Source organism: Rhinolophus ferrumequinum, chromosome 19 (assembly GCF_004115265.2).
Source record: "Rhinolophus ferrumequinum isolate MPI-CBG mRhiFer1 chromosome 19, mRhiFer1_v1.p, whole genome shotgun sequence".
In the NCBI taxonomy this organism is placed as follows: Eukaryota; Metazoa; Chordata; class Mammalia; order Chiroptera; family Rhinolophidae; genus Rhinolophus; species Rhinolophus ferrumequinum.
The window spans coordinates 60,002,501-60,019,066 of NC_046302.1; the positions used below are offsets into that span (position 1 = coordinate 60,002,501).

Here is a 16,566-nt window from a genome sequence, read left to right on the forward strand (position 1 = left end):
ACAAATCGCTAAGATGGTGCATTTTTATGAAGTGTATTTTACTTCAATTTCTAAAAGCACTGTAAGGGACTGTCACTGTCTGGGAAGCCACGGCCCAGGTGGAGGGGAGCCGGTCCAGAGCCCACCACCAGCATGTTGCTCAGAAGAAAAAAGGCTCCCGCGGGCTTGTAAAAGGCGGCCTTCTGCTCGGACTTCAAACGGCTCTGACACAACCTCCTGGTGACTTAAGTGTAATGACTCAAGCGCATGGATTAAATTTCCCTTGAAATTCACTTGGGTTTAAAAATTAATGGAAAAAGTGCCTGGCCAAACTTGTTTAGAGCTTTATTGACCTAAACACACTTTGAAAATAGTTTGGGAAGCTGTGGAACCCAAGGCTGGGTCATTCCGTGCTGTCCCCTGGTCCTGCGGGGAGGGGGCTCTCTAGGGCCCGCCCCTCCCGAAAACTGCATCATGGGTAAAAATGAAAAGTCATTCAGGTCGAAAAAGGAAAAGGAGAAGCACAGCTTCCCTGTGTGAGGCTGGGGGTAAAAACAGCCCACCTTGGATTGCTGCTGAAACACATTTAGGTGAAACTGCTCTTTTAAGAAAAAGTTACAATGTTGCCATTAGAAAACTATTACTATTACTATTTTTATTTTGCAAAGGAAAACATTGTGACTTCACAGGTGCAAACCCCAAATCTTGCCAGAAACAAAAGATGCAATGTTTCCACCGGCCAGGGTGTGGGAGCAGAAGCCACAGCCTCAGGAAGCACTTCAGAGCCATGCCCACCTTGTCCCTGGATGTGGTGAGGCCGCTCTTGACCTGCAAGCTCGGGACTGAGATGGCGGAGACCCGCCGAGCAAAGGGCCTTCCAGTGAACCAGCAGAGGGCCCAAGGTTGACCGGGCCCTTGGTGGCTGCATGACCCAAAGGGCACAGCACGGCCACTGCCTGCCCAGCCAGCCCTCACCTGCCACATGCAGACCGGCTCAGCCTACTGGGTTTCCCTGGAGAATCAAGGTAAAGGTGAAGCCAGGCCCCACTGGGCCAGCCTGCAGACTGGCATTCCTCCAGCTCTTCCACCTTCTCCCCCTTCTTCTCCGCCACATTGGGCATTTGTCATCTGCCCCCCAAGCTGGTCCCTCCCCATCCTCAGGGAGCAAAGGAGGGTCCTTTGACCACATCTGTCTATGTGCGGTTTCTGTCTCTGAGCTGTGGCTCTAGACTCCTGTAGTGGTGACAGAATCCCAAATCCGACCGGTCAAATGAAAAAGGGAAGTTGTTCCCTCCCAGGAGAAAAACTCAGAGGCGGGCTTTGCAGACTGCTGGGTTCCGGTGCCCACGCAGCTGCGCCCCTGCCTCTGGGCCTGCGATCGTTCACGTGGGCTGGCCCCCACCCAAGAGGAGACACCCCTTCCCAGTAGCTGCAGGAAGCAAGCCTGCCCCACCAACTGCCCCAGTGGGTTCACGCCCGTAGGGGAGTGAGGGCAGCTCCATGACCACATGAAGTGTGGGCTGGGCCAGCGGGGGTCCAGTGTTGGACAGGATTTACCTGAGGGTGACACCCACGACAGTGGCTGGCCTGGACATAAGTGCCACGGGGGTGCAGATGGGCCTCGCGGGGGTGCCAGCCAGGCTCTCACAGGGCGTCCTGGGGGGGGGACAGCTGGGAGGGGCACTTCCTGAGCCACAAGCCCTCCAGGGAGGGACACCTCACAGTGATACCAAGCATCCTGGGAGGAAAGAGAAGCGCGGGGCCTGTGTGTATGTTCCCTGGGGCCCCTGGAGCAAATCTCCACAAACTGGGGAGCTCAGACCAACAGAAATGCTCTCTCCCCGTGCCCGGCGCCAGTCCAGATCAAGGCATCACCAGGGCTGTGCTCCCTGTGAAAGCAGCAGGGCAGGGTCCTCCCTGCCTCTGCAGCTGCTGGTTGCGGGCGCTGCTCAGTGGTCCTGACCTGCAGGCAAGTCACTCCAGCCTCTGCCCTGTCACCACATGACCACCTCCTATGTCTCTCCTCATGAGGACACCGGTGACATTGTTCAGGGCCCACCCTAACGGCCGCCTCTTAACTAATCACATCTGCCAAGATCCCGTTTCCAAATGAGGCCACAGGGACTGGGGTCAGGGTCCCCACACATCTTTTTGGAGGACACAATTCAACCCACGACAGTATTGCTCTGAAATAATAATTAACATTTATTGAGCAATTAGTAGGGGGCAGCCACTCATTCAAGTGGTGTCACTTCATTTAACCCTCGTGCAGCCCTAAGAGATGAAGACCAGTAAAACTGGCTCCCGTAGGTGCACGATGGAACCAGGATTCATGTCAGGCTGTCAGAGACCAAATTCGGAGGGAGAGCGTGTGGACTCCATGGCCTGTGCCATAGTGAAACTCATAAAAATTATTTAAAACAAAAACAGCCATTCAGAGCCTCTGGAAACAGTCCTGAGGGCAAGCAGCAAATGCAACATCAAGAGACTCTAAGAAAATTCGTGAAGGCCAGAGTCCACTCTTTGAACCAAGACACCCCACCCCCAGCCCCAGCCTCAGCTCAGGGAGGAATCTCCGCTCCAGAGGCTGCAGCTCCCTCCCAGATGGGGCTTTCTCCCCGCAGGAGGAGGCTTCAGTGTCTCTCCTCCGGCCCCCAGCTGAGTCCCAGGCGAGGGGGGTTGAGGAGAGGGCCACCTCCTGCCCCAGCCCCACTCATGTGCCTGGAGAATACTGGGACCCCGGCGCCTTGCCCTGGCTCAGGAGGGGGGTTCATGCCAGGAGTGGCCAGCAGGGGGACCTGGGCCTCCCCCGGAGCATTAGCTCTGAGAATGGGGGTCACCGGAGAAAGCAGCTTGCCACTGTCCCCACCCAGGTCCAGAGCTCCCCATTTCTTCCCAAAGGATCTGACTTTATTTGCAGCAGAGTGTGGAGAAGTTCAGGCCTAAAAGTGCCGTCAAGAGCAGTGGAGGTTGTGCTGAAGGAAAGTGGGTCCAGTGACAATGGGCCTGGGGTGCAGGGTAGAGCTGGGGTACAGGATGGAGAGGGGAGCCCGGCTGGGTCAGAACAAATGTCAAACATCGATAAGTCCCAGACAGGGGCAGGGGTACCAGTACCCAGAGTTGATACAGTATATTTTCTAAAATGTACAGTTTCCAACAGAAAATTATGACGCATGCAGAAAAGCAGGAAAGCATGACCCATACATTCTTAAAAACAAAAAGACCAGGCAACAGAAACTGCCTGTGAGAGGGAGCAGATGTTGGATTTAACAGAAAAGTACTTCAAACTATCCACTATAAATGTGTTCACAAAATTAAAGGAAAGCTTGATTAAAGAAGTAAAAGGATGTTTGATGATAATAAATGTCACATCAAATCAGCACTATCAATAAAGCTATATAAACTATGAAAAAGAACCAAACGAAAATTCAGAGTTGGAAGGCACAAGTGAAGTAAAATATTCACTCAGCAGTCAATGTGAACCAGAAAAGAAAGACTGGTGAGCCTGAAGATGGTGAAGATCATGGAAACAGAGTAGAGACTAGAATGAAGAAACATGAAGCTGGCCTCAGAGAAATGGGACACTGTCAAGTGCACAATGCATGATGGGACTATGAAGGAAATGGGAGAGAGGGGAAGGAGAAACAAAGAAACAATGTTTCAAAGAAACAATGCTTGAAAATGTCATAGATTTATTGAAAACCAATAACCTGTAGGAAGCTCAATGAATGATAAATGCAGAGACCCACCAACTGACACCTCTTAGTAAAAATGCTGAAAATCAAAGATAAAGAGAATATCTTGAAAGCAGCAAGAGTAAAATGATGTGTCTCTTACAAGGCAACCTCCAGAAGACCAGCAGTGACTTTCCAGCAGAGACAATGCAGACCCAAAGATGGTAGGTTAGCAAGAGTGCTGTACTCAGCAAAGCTCTTTCAAAAATGAGGGTGAAATAAAGACTTTCCCAGATCAACAAAAACTGGTAATTTGTTTCTAGCAGAACCATCTTGAAAGAAATACTAAAGGAAGTTCTTTGGGCTGAAAGCAAGTGTCCCCAGACAAATTAAAAACAGAGTTCCCAGTAAAGATAATTATATGGTTTTATAAGACAGTACAAATGTATATTTTTTCTTCTCATAACTGATTGAAAAAAGCAATTCAACAATGTATATATAAAAACTATAATTAATAGAAATGTAATAGATATGTAATATATTTGCCAATAACACAAAAGAAATGGGTGGAGCAAAGCTGTATTGGACTAGGGAAATGGCTACAGATGGCAAAGTACTAATTACTGTGTTTCCCCCAAAATAAGAAAGACCTACCCAGACAATTAGCTCTAATGCATCTTTTGGAGCAAAAATTAACATAAGACCCGGTCTTATTTTACTATACGACCCGGTCTTATTTTACTACCAGGTCTTATTTTACTATACGATAGTAAAATAAGACCAGGTCTTATAATATAATACAATATAATATAACATAATTAATGTAATACCGGGTCTTATATTAATTTTTGCTCCAAAAGGTGCATTAGAGCTGATTGTCCGGCTAGGTCTTATTTTCAGGGAAACACGGTATTACAATGTATTACTGGGTTTGTAAGATTACTATTTGTAATATGTCTAACATAGTAACATAAAAGGGGAGAAAGGGAGTAGACTTATATAGGATTAATATTTATATATATATATATATATATCTATCACTGGCATTAAACTAGTACAGATCTGAAGCTGATTGTGATGTTAATGTACGTGGTAAACCCTAGAACAACCACTAAGGAAATAACTAAAAAGTAAAAAATCATAAGAAATTAAAATGCTACATTATAAAATATTCACTTAACATACGAGAAAGCAATAAAGTAGGAATAATGAAACAAAAGACATGAGAAAAATAGAAAACAAAAAAGTAAAATAGCAGATGTATGAGATGTGATTATAAAATATGGTGAATGTTTAAATTTTAAAAATTATTACAGTAAAAGACACATTGCCACTAATGCCCCTCAAAATACTCCCCCTTGCTTCAAACACACTTATCCCATCATTCTTGCCACTTTCTGAAGCAGCTCTGGAAGTCCTCTTTCCTGAGTGTCTTTAGTTGTGCTGTTGTGGCTGCTTTGATGTCCTGAATAATTTTGACTTTGGGGAAGAGCCGGAAGTCGCACTGTGCCAGATCTAGTCAATAAGTTGGATGAGGACACACCATAATGTTTTTATTTGACAGAAATCACCGTACCAGAAGCGATGTGTGACATAGAGCATTGTCATGATGGAGGATGATTTGTGGCACATTGTAAAACACACCTTCTCTCAACCGTAGCTCACACCTGACTGACTGCACCAAACAAGTTGAAACTTATCACACACTGTTACTAAAGTGACGTACTGCTTCCCGTATTGAAGATCCCTGCCTTTTGGCAGGGATGGCACTCGGCAGCAACATTTACTGTATTTTTTTAATCACACATTGTATATACAACTATATCAATAATAATAAGCCAAGCAAAGGCAGAGATTGTAAAATTGGACCCAAAAAAGCCAACTTCAAGCTAGTTACAGATGACACACTTTAGATTTAAAGGTACAAATAAACTAAAAGGGTAGAAGAGATATGCACAGAGAAAATGTGGGAAAGCTGAAGTGGCTGTACTGATGACTGACAAAATGGATTTTAACACAAAAAGTGTTATTAAAGACAAAGAGGAATGTTTCATAATGATAAAAAAGCCAACCATCAGGAAAACATAACAATTATAAACATATGTGCACCTAACAACAGAGCTCTAAAATGTATAAAGCAAAAACAGAAGGAATGGGGGCCGGTGCGGTGGCTCAGGCAGTTGGAGCTCCGTGCTCCTAACTCCGAAGGCTGCCGGTTCGATTCCCACATGGGCCAGTGGGCTCTCAACCACAAGGTTGCCGGTTCAGCTCCTCAAGTCCCGCAAGGGATGGTGGGCTGCACCCCCTGCAACTAGACCTGGAGCTGAACGGCACATCCACAACTAAATTGACACACTGTTCCCCCAATAAAGTCCTGTTCCCCTTCCCCAATTAAAAAAAAAAAGACATACTATCTAAAGAGTTCATTTAATTAAAAAAAAAACTGATGGAATGAAGGGAGAAATAGATCGAGCTACAATGATAGCTGGAGACCAATACCCCACTTTCAATAATGGACGTTAACAACCAGACGGAAGATCGACAGGAAACAGAAGGCTTGAACAACACCTTAAACCCACTGGACCTGCCAGTTATCCACAGAAAACTCGTCCCCTGCAGGATGCACGTACTGTCCCAGTGTGCATGGAACATTGTCCACAGAGCCCCACACTAGGCTACAGAGGCCACCACACCAGGAGGCAGTGAGAGGGGACTAGGCAGGCAGGAAGACTTACCAGGAGGGGGGTGGATTGGAAGAGGCTCGGGTGACTGACTAAATGGAGGCACAGGGAGACGACTCCAGCCTCAGGTGGTGGGTAGCGGTCACTGGGACTGGTTTCCCAGTGACGTGGTCCCTGCATAACTGCTCCAGGATGGAGGGTGCATGACTTCGGGCATCATGCTGAGCAGGGTGGCCTTCATTCTGATGCCCTGAACATGTGCCCAGGGAGGGACGTTGACTGGTTGGTTGATGATTGAGGTTTTGGATCTGCTGGTGAAGTGTGGAATAGCTGGTCCGCTGAGGTTAGACAGGAGACAGATAAAGAAGGCCTCTGCATGGGTGGGGGTGCAGTAAAGAGATATTTCACAAGTAGAAGCACAGTGTAGACTCTCTGAACCCCAAATTCATAGATCTCTAAGAACGCCCAAATTTGAAAGTCTGAATGTGCTGGCTCAGGACTGTCATCAGAGGGGACCCCTTCTTTCTCAACTCCAGCCACAGCTATGAGGTTTACTTGCATTGGCTTTTTTAAAAATCGCAGCAGGTTACTTCAAAGTAAACCTCTCCATAATTCTGCTTTCTTAATGCCAATCTCCACACACTGGCTAAATGCTGAGGTCCCCAAGCACACTTCCTAGCACCTCTATTCAGACCGTGTGCTTCTTCCAGGCTGGTTAACAGGTGCTGTCAGGCAGAAGAACTCACGCCTGCCTGAGAGGATGAGGTGTGCAAAGCGTTCCTAATGAGAGAAGCGGGACGGTCACTGCCCCGGCTCGGAATGGGGAACCAGCAAAGACGTTTAAGTCCCAGACGTTTGCGGCCATTCTCCTGACCAACAAGTGGCACCTGGGTGCGCCCACTGAGTTACAGGAGGAAAGGGTGGACCCTGGCTACCGCCCCTGCCCGGGAGCCCCTGCCAGTGCGGAAGCCCGGGAGAGGGTGGGCAGCCGCTGGCCGGGTGCGCCTTGCCGTGGATCCCGCGGGGCTCCGAGGGCAGGAGGACAGAGCATGGCCCTGAAGGATGGAGTGTTCTCGGGTCCGCCTGACCCTGTCCCGACCGCCCACAGCTCTGAGGACCGCGTCTCCATGGCAGTTGCGCTTAAACACAAAAAACCAAGCAACGTGACTGCCCACGTCTCTAGAAAATACTGGGCAGGGTGGAATATCCCGAACGCGCTCCAGGAGAAAGGATTTGGCACCCCGAGGGACTTTGAAAATGGTAAGCTTCTCGGGTGTATTTGCCCCAATAATCCACAGAAACAACAGTAATCTAAAAATAGTCTTGTTTTCTGTCCTAAGCTCCTTTTAACTTCGTTAGTCATCACCAATTCTTAAAATAAAATCCGTGTAACGTCTCTCCTAGTAGCAGATATAAACACACCTCGAGAGGAAGCCGGAGGACTGAGAGAGGCGGAAGGGGAGCGCAGGGGCCTCGGCCGCGAGCCGGAGGCCGGTGGCCCCGCGGTGGCCGCAGGGCCGGCCTGAGCTGGACCCGGGGGCGCGCTGGCCGCGGAGCTGCGCCACTGCCTCCGGAACTCCCTGCGCCCTGGCGCGCGGCCACCGTGGTCCCGGCAACGGCATTAAACAGAGGGAAACAGACGGGGATTCCGTCACCCGGGCGGGGGATAAGGAGGGCATTGAGAGCAGACAGGAAAAGAGCTTTTCTGGATGGAGTGAAAATTATTTATTGAGGCAGGAGGAGCGGCGACCGCGGCCAACGGCACCCCCAGTCCCGGCCCCTGCCCATCCAGGGGCGCCCCCGCCTCACGTGGGTCCCGTGGGCTCCAGTCTCGGAGGACCCACCGGCGTATGTGAAAGCGGGAGAGGGGCGGACGGGCGGGTGGGGGTCAGTCAGTCTTCATACAACTTGTGGGACTTCCCTGCACGCCCCCCAAACCGCTCAGCCCCCTCCTCCCGTAGCGTCCTGGGTAGGGCGAGGAAAGAGCCAGGAGGATGGTGGACGGTCGACGGAAACCCTCCAGGCAAAATCCTGGCACCCAGGTCTGGGGACACCATGACTTACTGCGGAAAGGTCTTGTGAAAGGGAGGGGTGAGGGCGGCGCGGCCCTGGCGCCCCCTGGCGGCCTCCAGCCCTGGATGTGGGCCTCCTCCCTCCAGCATCCGGCATCCTTGCGGGGTCCCCCCCAACCTCAGTGGTCTCACGGGGAACCCCAGCCTCAGTGGCCTCGCGGGGCCCCACCCCCTACGGTATCCACGAGGGGTCCCTGCTCTCCATGCGCCTGAGGTACCGAGGCGTGCGTGCCAGGCCCGGCTGTCAGCGTGGGAGCAGAAGTACAGGTAGTGACATCTTCAAAGTGCTGTGACACCCACCAGGACACCCCAGGGGCGAGGCATCCTGGTGGGAGACCTGAGACAGAGAGGTTTCAGTTCTATCTCGTGGACGCCGCTGGGCGCCTTCCTACTTAATATCACACTCGATTAGCTGGCGAGCCCCCCGTCTGGGTCACATGTTGTCCCCCCCACCACCACTTCATTTCTCTGAGTCCCGACACTGGAGTCATCTGGGGGACCCACCGGCGTCCCGCAGGCCTTTTGGGTCCTCGCGGCAGACACGGCTTTTGCTTTTGGGTTTATTTTAAACCACATAAGGGTGTCGTGCAATAGATTTATGATTTTATACACCAGACATTGGTACCGCCCTGACACTCCGATCCCTTCCATCCGAAGCCAACGAGAAAATGTGGTCCGGCTTGGCAGCTGAACTGCGCGGGAGGCCGAGGGTTTGAAAGAGGAAAGTGTAACGTGAACGGCGGCGTCGGAACTCTGGCTCTGGGAGCAGCCCCCGCCGGTCAGAATCCTACCGTCGCGCCTAGGAAACGCCCGGGTCCTGCGGGGCGGCTGGGGGTTCGGCGAGGCTGCTCCCGCTCCCCTCGCTCCCGCCCCAGCTCCTGCAACAGGCGATCGGGCGGCTCGGGTATTTACAGAATAAAATGACAATACGCCGAGGTCCCGGGACTGCCGTGCAATCTGTTAGTAATTTGGCGGGGTGGGAATTTCCTTTCTCGGGCCTGCCAGTGGGAGCGCTTTTCCAAATTTCCACAGCGGGGAAGCCTGCGATTTTACATAATGACTTCAGCATGCAGCGCTCTCTCGGCGCCCCCTCAGTCCTGCTCCCCCCGCCGCCCCTCATTAGGGCAGAATGTGACCCTGGGGACCCCCGCTGGACCCCCGCGTCCGGGCTGGCCCGTTCGTCCGCCGGGCCCCGCGTGCGCCCCTGCCCGCCTCCCCCCTGCGCCCCGCGGAACGAGCGAGGAGCAGCGGGGCGCGGGAAGGGGCGGGCGCTCGGCGACTAGTCCCCCGGGCCCCGCGCCGGCTCCGGCGGGCGGGCGGGCGGGCGGGGGCGTGATGTCACGGCAGGGAGGGGGCGCGGGAGCGGCCGGGCGGCGGGAGGCGGGGGAGGTGTTTTCCAGCTTTAAAAAGGCAGGAGGCAGAGCGCGGCCCTGCGTCAGAGCGAGACTTCGAGACTCCGGACTCGCCGGCACAGTCGCCGCGCGGGATCCGGCGGCCGGGCGCGGGCGCACACCTCCGAGCCCCGCCACGCGCCACCTCACTCAGGTCCCGGCCTCAGCCGGCCCCGCCACTCGCGCACACCCCTCGATGACATTTCTCCGGGGCGCGCGGCGCGGAGCCCGGGCAGCGCGCGTCCGCCGGGGATAGTCTGCTTTCCCCGGAGCCCGACCCGGGCGGCTGCGCCCGCTCGTCCCGCTCCTCCTCCTGCTCCGCGCCGCCGCCGCGTGGATGCCAAGTACCAGTTTTCCAGTCCCTTCCAAGTTTCCACTCGGCCCTCCGGCTGCAGTCTGCGGGAGCGGAGAAACTTTGGGGCCCGCGCCGCACGCCCGCGGCACCATGAAGTCGGCGGAGGAAGGTAAGCCCGCGCCACCGCCTCCCCCCACGCGGCCCCCCGGGCCCCGGCGCCCCCCTGCCCCGCGCCCGCGCGCCTCCAGGGGTCCGGGCCGGGGGAGGGGAGAGCAGGCCCGCGTCTGCGTGCCGGGAGGGGCGCCGGCGCGCGGCGGGCGCGCGGCACAGATTGGGCAGCGGTGTCCCCCTGGTGTTTCCCCAGAGCAGCCCTGATTTCGAGCGCGCCTTCTTGCCAATAGGTGTCTCCTCTTCTCTAGCGCTGAGAGCGCGCACTCGGCCTGGGCTAGTGCAGTCTCGCGGCGGAGCCCGGCGGTAGGAACTCAGTTCAGATGCGGGCGGTATGGGGACGGGGCGAAGTTAGGGCCGTCAGAACGACGAACTTTGGGATGAAGTAAAATTGTCGGCGGACCGAGGGATGGCCCGGTTTCTTCCCAGTGGGGCGGGGCCACCCTGTGGCTTCGAAGACCAGTCGGACTGCGCGAGGTGTGGGGGCCGCGCCCCTCCACCCGCGCGCTTTCCGAGCGCCTAGCTCCGCAAGCCGCCTCCACGCTTCTGAGCCCGCTCCGCCGCGCGGCGCCGTCAGGTTGGAGGCTGGACGCGCAGGACTGAAAGCGACCAAATGCGCTGTCCGAATACACCCTCTAATTCAAGCCATTTTGCAACCCTATAGACGTGAACATCTGGGCCATAGGCAACGTTTAGGACAGTTTGAAAAGGGGCCGGCAAGTTTCCAGCCGCTTGTTTATAGTCACAGGGTGGCAGAAGTGTCTGCCCTGAGGCCAGGCGACGGCGAGTCCGCCGCTGACAGTGGGAGCGCGACCCTCCGCAGTGCAGTCTCACGGCGGGTCCTGTCCTTCAAAGAACCACCACTGACCAAAAGCAGCGGGCCCTCCTACCGGGGAGGCGCCCGCAGGTGTCTGGAAACGGGCAGGGAGGGGGTGACTAACACTCCAGTGAGGGATTACGATGGCAAGTGCAGAGAGAGCTGGCGACACCTTTCCAAAGGCCTTCGTAGCGGTGAAGCAGTTTATTGAAAGGACTTTAAGAAAGCTGGCGAGGCTGCCGACGGGAAGGAGTGCTCTTTTACAAGGGCAGGCCTCGTGAGGAGCTGGAAAGGGCACGCGGCTGCTTCCGGCCCGCTCGGACCAACGCGCGGCCGGCTGGCCTCCGAGCAGCAGTTTCCCGAGGCTGCAGGGACCCGCTTCCCCTGCAACGTGGGCTCCGGCCCCCGCCCAGGTCCAGGAGATCAGTCCGCTGCCTTGTTATTTCCTGCGCGTTTTGTGTCAAGGAAGGGAGAAGGGTCTTGTGTTTCACCCTTGTACCCCAACTTAGAAAATGTTTAAATGTAAACATCAGGTAATAATTCCAGGACTAGCTATTTAAAAAGTTTAAACATTTTCTTTTGTTGAGGTTTTGATTGTAAAGCCTTAGACACTTGTTTCAAAGTTCACCCACGTATTTCTCATGACTGCTTTAGGGAAAAAACCCAGGCCTTTCAAAGTTTAGATTTTTTTACTTGAATAGTCAAGGGTCAGTCCTGCGGTAAAGACTCTTTTTTTTTTTTTCTGACCCCAGGAAAAACCACCTATGGGGGCGAGGAGAGTTCCTGCTTCCTACCTGAGAAAATACATTTAGAATGCCTCTGCTAAAAGGCAGCACCAGATGCAATGGTGTCCTTTGACTAAACAAATATTGGTGTGTTTTATAAGGACAACAAAATGAGGCTCAGCAGAAAGTGTGATCTAATGCGAGGTTTGAGGCAGGGTCGCTCCTGCAGACCAGCCTGGCCTGCTGAGGGCTAGGGGTGGTCCGTCCTCCCGCAGGCCCCACTGAGGCCTGAGAGCCCAGGTGAGAACCTGAATGCTGCCGACCCCGCCTCTAAAGAGCGTCTGGGTGGGAGGTCATTACCCACCTGAGGCCCCCTGCCTGTTTTCCCGGCAGAATGCAGAGCAATGGAGGTCTGTAGGTAGCCACCCACCACCCATTCAGAGGTTGCTCCACACAGAATGTCCCCAGGCTCCCAGAACAGAACAAAGCTCGCCCTGTTCTCCCAACACTTAACTTCCTAATCCAGATTAGAAAAGGTGCTGGCGCCCTGCTCTGTCACACCCAGGGCTGGACTGCTGCACCCGGGAACACCCGCAGCCTCCCAGAGGAAGCGCCAAGCTAAACATTTCCATCAAGACAGGGGCGTCTGCTGAATTGGCAAATAGCTGGGCGCCACTTACAAGATGGAAGTACTGGGGCGCTGGTAAGAGGAGCATTAAAAAAACCTGCCACCCCATCTGGTCACCTTGGGGGGCGGATCTGAAACTGGGTGCGGACTAACTCTGCCTCAGGAAAAGCAGTCCTGGATCCTGCACCTGCAGGGCCGAGGGGGCACACCGAGGGTAAACCCACCCTCCCAGGGACAGTGGAACAAAAAGTTTTAGGCTAAACGGATGATAAAGGCTGTTACTTGTGTGTCAGTTTTTCACAGGGTTGAGAAGGTGGCTGAAGTTAAAAAAAAAAAAACTGAAAAGAGAAAATGAGATGTTGTGGCTTCTCGACAGAAAACAGAACTTCCATTTGCCTGAAGGTCAGCAAAAAAAGCAAACTAAAACAAAACAACCCTCCAACATACATCTCAAAGTGAGAACTATTATTAGAAACTAAATCAGGCCAAAGTGAACTATAGTTTATCACTGGAGAAAACCAGCCATTTGCAAAGGGTCATGGGAGAGAAGCGTCTGGGCTGGGGGTAGGGTCACGTGGTAAGCAGGGTCTCTGTTTCCGGAAAAAGCAATACCCGCAGGGCAAAGGGCCCGCAAGGGCAGAAAGGAGGGCACATCAGCAAACACAGACCTCGTGCCGCCTCACTCCCTTCCTCCTGGACCCCCGCTCCGCATATGTGATTCTCAGCCTGCTGCAGTCGCCTTGCCCCCATCTTTCGCTGTTCCAGATGTTGGTGCCAAGACCCTGAGGACAGTGAGCACAAACAGCTGGAGGAAAGAGAAAAGGGCGAGAGGTGTGCTCAGCGGGCCTAGCTTTTTATATTACACTTGCTGCGGGCTCGCTGCCCCAGGCCCTGGCCTCGGGCTTAAACCCGGTGCACGCATCTCATCCACCTTTCCGAGCTTTGGAGCTGCTCTTGGCTGACTGCGAGGTCACTTATGCACGCACAGGAATGTGTACGTGTGTTTTAGGAAGTTGGGGGCTAAAGGGAAGGTGTTACAGAGAAGCAAGGGTTGCCAGTGAGGCACCCGCCTGTGAGGAAAGCAGGAGGCAAGGAAGGGCTGCAGTTGCCAGCGCGCGCAGACGTGGCGGGTTTGGGAGCAGCAGCCCCGCTCCTCAAGCAGAGGGCGCGCTCGCAGCCCCACAGAAGGCCTCCCCCTTTCCTGGCACATTCGGTGGTGTCTTGAGCTGTGGGGCTGGCAGTGGCATTGCCTCCTCCGCAGGCTGGAGAGAAGCTCGCTGCTCCGCCAGCTCCCCCGCCGTCCAGTGGGTTCCATCCCGGAGGCGGGGGCCTCTGGCGGGACGTGCCCATCGTGGGCACTAAACCCTTTCTCCTAGGAGAGAGGACGAGCATTTTGGCAGCTTAAAAAGACCACACTAACTTTCAGACAAATTCAGTCGGCCTGGGTGCAATGTCACCGTCGCTTTGGGAAGCAGTCACTAACTTTTGTGCCACTTGGTCTCGCGGAGACGTCGGCGGTGCGCGCTGCGCCCTCCCACTACGCCGGGTCGGGGCGAGTCTGAGGGGCAGCGGGCGCGAGTCCCGGACGCCGACCCTCAGGCCCGCCGCGCTCGGGCCGCTCGGCCGTGACCGCGCGTCGCTCCCCATCGGCCCACGTGGACCCGGGCCCGGACCCCAGGGGGCACTTTGGGGTCTCGCCCGCGGGTGGGGCGCTGGGGGACACGAGCGAGAGGCGGGCTCACCGGGAGTTTATTTAAAACTCGGAAGCCGCGGCTGGCTAGCGCTTGTTTATGTAAACCCGGAAACGGCGGGGGGAGGGGCGCCGCGGGGGAGGGCGGGCGGGGGAGGGGCGGGCCGGAGTCACGTTACCCGGGGACGCGCCGCCGAGCGCAGGGCGCAGCCGAGCCGGGGCGGCGACCACAGGTGCCCGCGGCCGGGGACCTGACCCCGACCCGGACCCCGACCCCGGACCCTGACCGGGGACCCTAACCCAGGCCCGACGTGGCCCCAAACTCGACCCCGGCCCCCCACTTCAACCTCAACCCCGGACCCTGGCCTGACTCGGGACCTCGAACCCCGGCCCGGGACCTGGGACCCCAGCTCTGGCCCAGGCCCCGGCCCCTGACCCCGACCCCTGGCAGTGACCCCCGACCCCAACCCCTGGCAGTGACCCCCGACCCCGGCCTCTGACCCCGGCCCCCGGCCCGGCCCGGCCCGACATGACGGGGCTGGAGGAGGACCAGGAGTTCGACTTTGATTTTCTCTTCGAGTTTAACCAGAGCGACGAGGGCGCCGCTGCGGCCGCCCCAGGTGGGTCCGCGCGGGGCCGAGGAGAGGCCAGGGGTGTAGGCGTCGAGGGTGGAGGGTCTGGGAATTCGCGCCAGGGGTACAGGGTTGGAGGTGCAGGGGTCGGGCGGGCCGGGTGAGGTCGGAAAGGACCCGCTGGGGGGCGCGCCAGGGCCAGCACCGCCCCTCCCCTCCTCTCCGCCCAGGGATGACCCCCCTCCAGCCCCCACTTCACCTCCTGCCCTACCCCCACTCCCGCCCAGGTCAGGGGCAGCGCCCTGGTGTCCCCACTCCCCGCGTCCAGTGCCCGGCATCCACGGAGCGGTCAGAAAACAGGTCAAGTTTAATGGCGGGTGGGGGGTGGGCAGGGAGGCCCCTGTGAGGCCACTTGGATCAGGGCGCCCAGGCGTGCTGAGCTCAGTGCCACCCTGCGGGTTTCTGGCGTCAGGGAGCATCAGGTCGCCTGCCGTGGGTCACACTTGTGCTGGTCTTCGTAGCTTTCCGGTGGAGGGGCCTCCTGCTCCTGGCGGCTGCTCACGCCAGGGGACACGAGCGTCCCAAGGCCCCGACTTGGCCACTGTGCGGGGACAGGTGGTGAGTGGCCACTGCCAGAGAACCGGGGCCACAGAGCCCCCCGTCTGTCCCTGACGCTCCCCTGTGCCTCAGGACTCCTGGCCCCTCCCAGAAGAAAGTTAAAGTGGAAGTGGCCCAACCGCGGGGGGTGGGGGGTGGGGGGTGGGGTTCTTTCTTTCATTTTCTCTTTTTCCTCGAAATAAAGGTTCCCTCAGCCCCCCAGAATGGGCGCTCTTGAATAAAAATAAGGCTATTGAAAAATCTCAGTCAGCTTGGGTGCAAGAGTGCGCCACTGGGTGGAGGGACCCAGGAGCCTCCCCGTGCAATGGCTCTCCCACCTGTCCCTTCTGTCCCATCTCTTCCTGTGGCGGCTTCAGGATACTTCTGTCCCTGCCCACGTGGCAGTGGGGCGATGAAGCTGCACGCTTGGCACAGACAGCCGCTGTTCTGCAATGATTGTATAACATTTTCCATACCATTCACCGCCTCTCTTTTAAAACCTGTAACGCCCTGTTCGTTTTTAAGCATTAATGTTCTGACCAGGCAGAGGTTGCCTGACCTTAGTTACCGGCCCTCCCTGAGGGGCCCCTCATGTCATCTCCCTGGGCTGGGGGTTTCTAGGCCTTTGGGGTCGTGCGAGCCGAGCCAGCCGTTGTTTGGGAGAGGTTTGGGGCTGGAAGCAAGAGTGTCCCGGAGGCCTTTCCTTTCCTGCTGTGACTGGCTGCCTGTGTTGCTGTGCCCGGGCTTTCTGGGTGCTCCTGGGTTCTCTCCATCAGAAGATGGTCTCCCTCGGTGTTCAACCCCTTTTCAGTTCATTTAGCAAATACCACAAACGAGGCCCTCTGCAGTGTGCACCCCCTCCTGACCTCTCTGTGGTGTGAAGGCCAATCCTGGCTGGACTGCACTGCTCTCCTGGGCCATCTTGGGTCCCAGGGACACATCCTGTGTCCTCAGGGGTCCGTCCAGGGAGGTGGGAGGCCACAACTGGCACAGGCTCTGTGGCGCCCTCCTCCTGAGCCTCTGACCAGGGCTGTGCAAGGGCCTCAGGGCTGCTTTTAAGCACCTTTGCTGAGTAGCTGCCCCGCCCCCACCTCCCAAGAACTACAGTTAAGGACTCCTGAGGGAAGGCCTGCAGGTACAGGCACCTGGGACCCAGCAGCCACCAGACTTTGGGGGAGGGGAGGCCTCAGGCAGCTGGGCTGAGCTCTGGGCAGAGCAGGCCAGGACGAGATGCAGAGAGCTCCCTTCCTGTGTCACCGTGTTGGAAAGGAGTTGCT

General features: G+C 55.9%; 1 protein-coding gene across 6 annotated transcripts in view; it reads left to right on the forward strand.

Moving 5' to 3' along the window:
• Positions 1 to 9,830: 9,830 nt before the first annotated feature.
• NFATC1 (nuclear factor of activated T cells 1) overlaps positions 9,831 to 16,566 on the forward strand; it is a 106,552-nt gene continuing 99,816 nt past the window's right edge. For 5 of the 6 annotated variants that reach the window (XM_033087400.1, XM_033087403.1, XM_033087404.1 and 2 more), the window contains exon 1: positions 9,831 to 10,261. In XM_033087400.1, the coding sequence (XP_032943291.1) occupies positions 10,135 to 10,261 (127 nt within the window). In that variant the 5' untranslated portion in view covers positions 9,831 to 10,134. Of the gene's footprint in view, positions 10,262 to 14,310; positions 14,741 to 16,566 lie in introns of those variants that run through there. The other variant, XM_033087402.1, reaches the window with a different exon arrangement.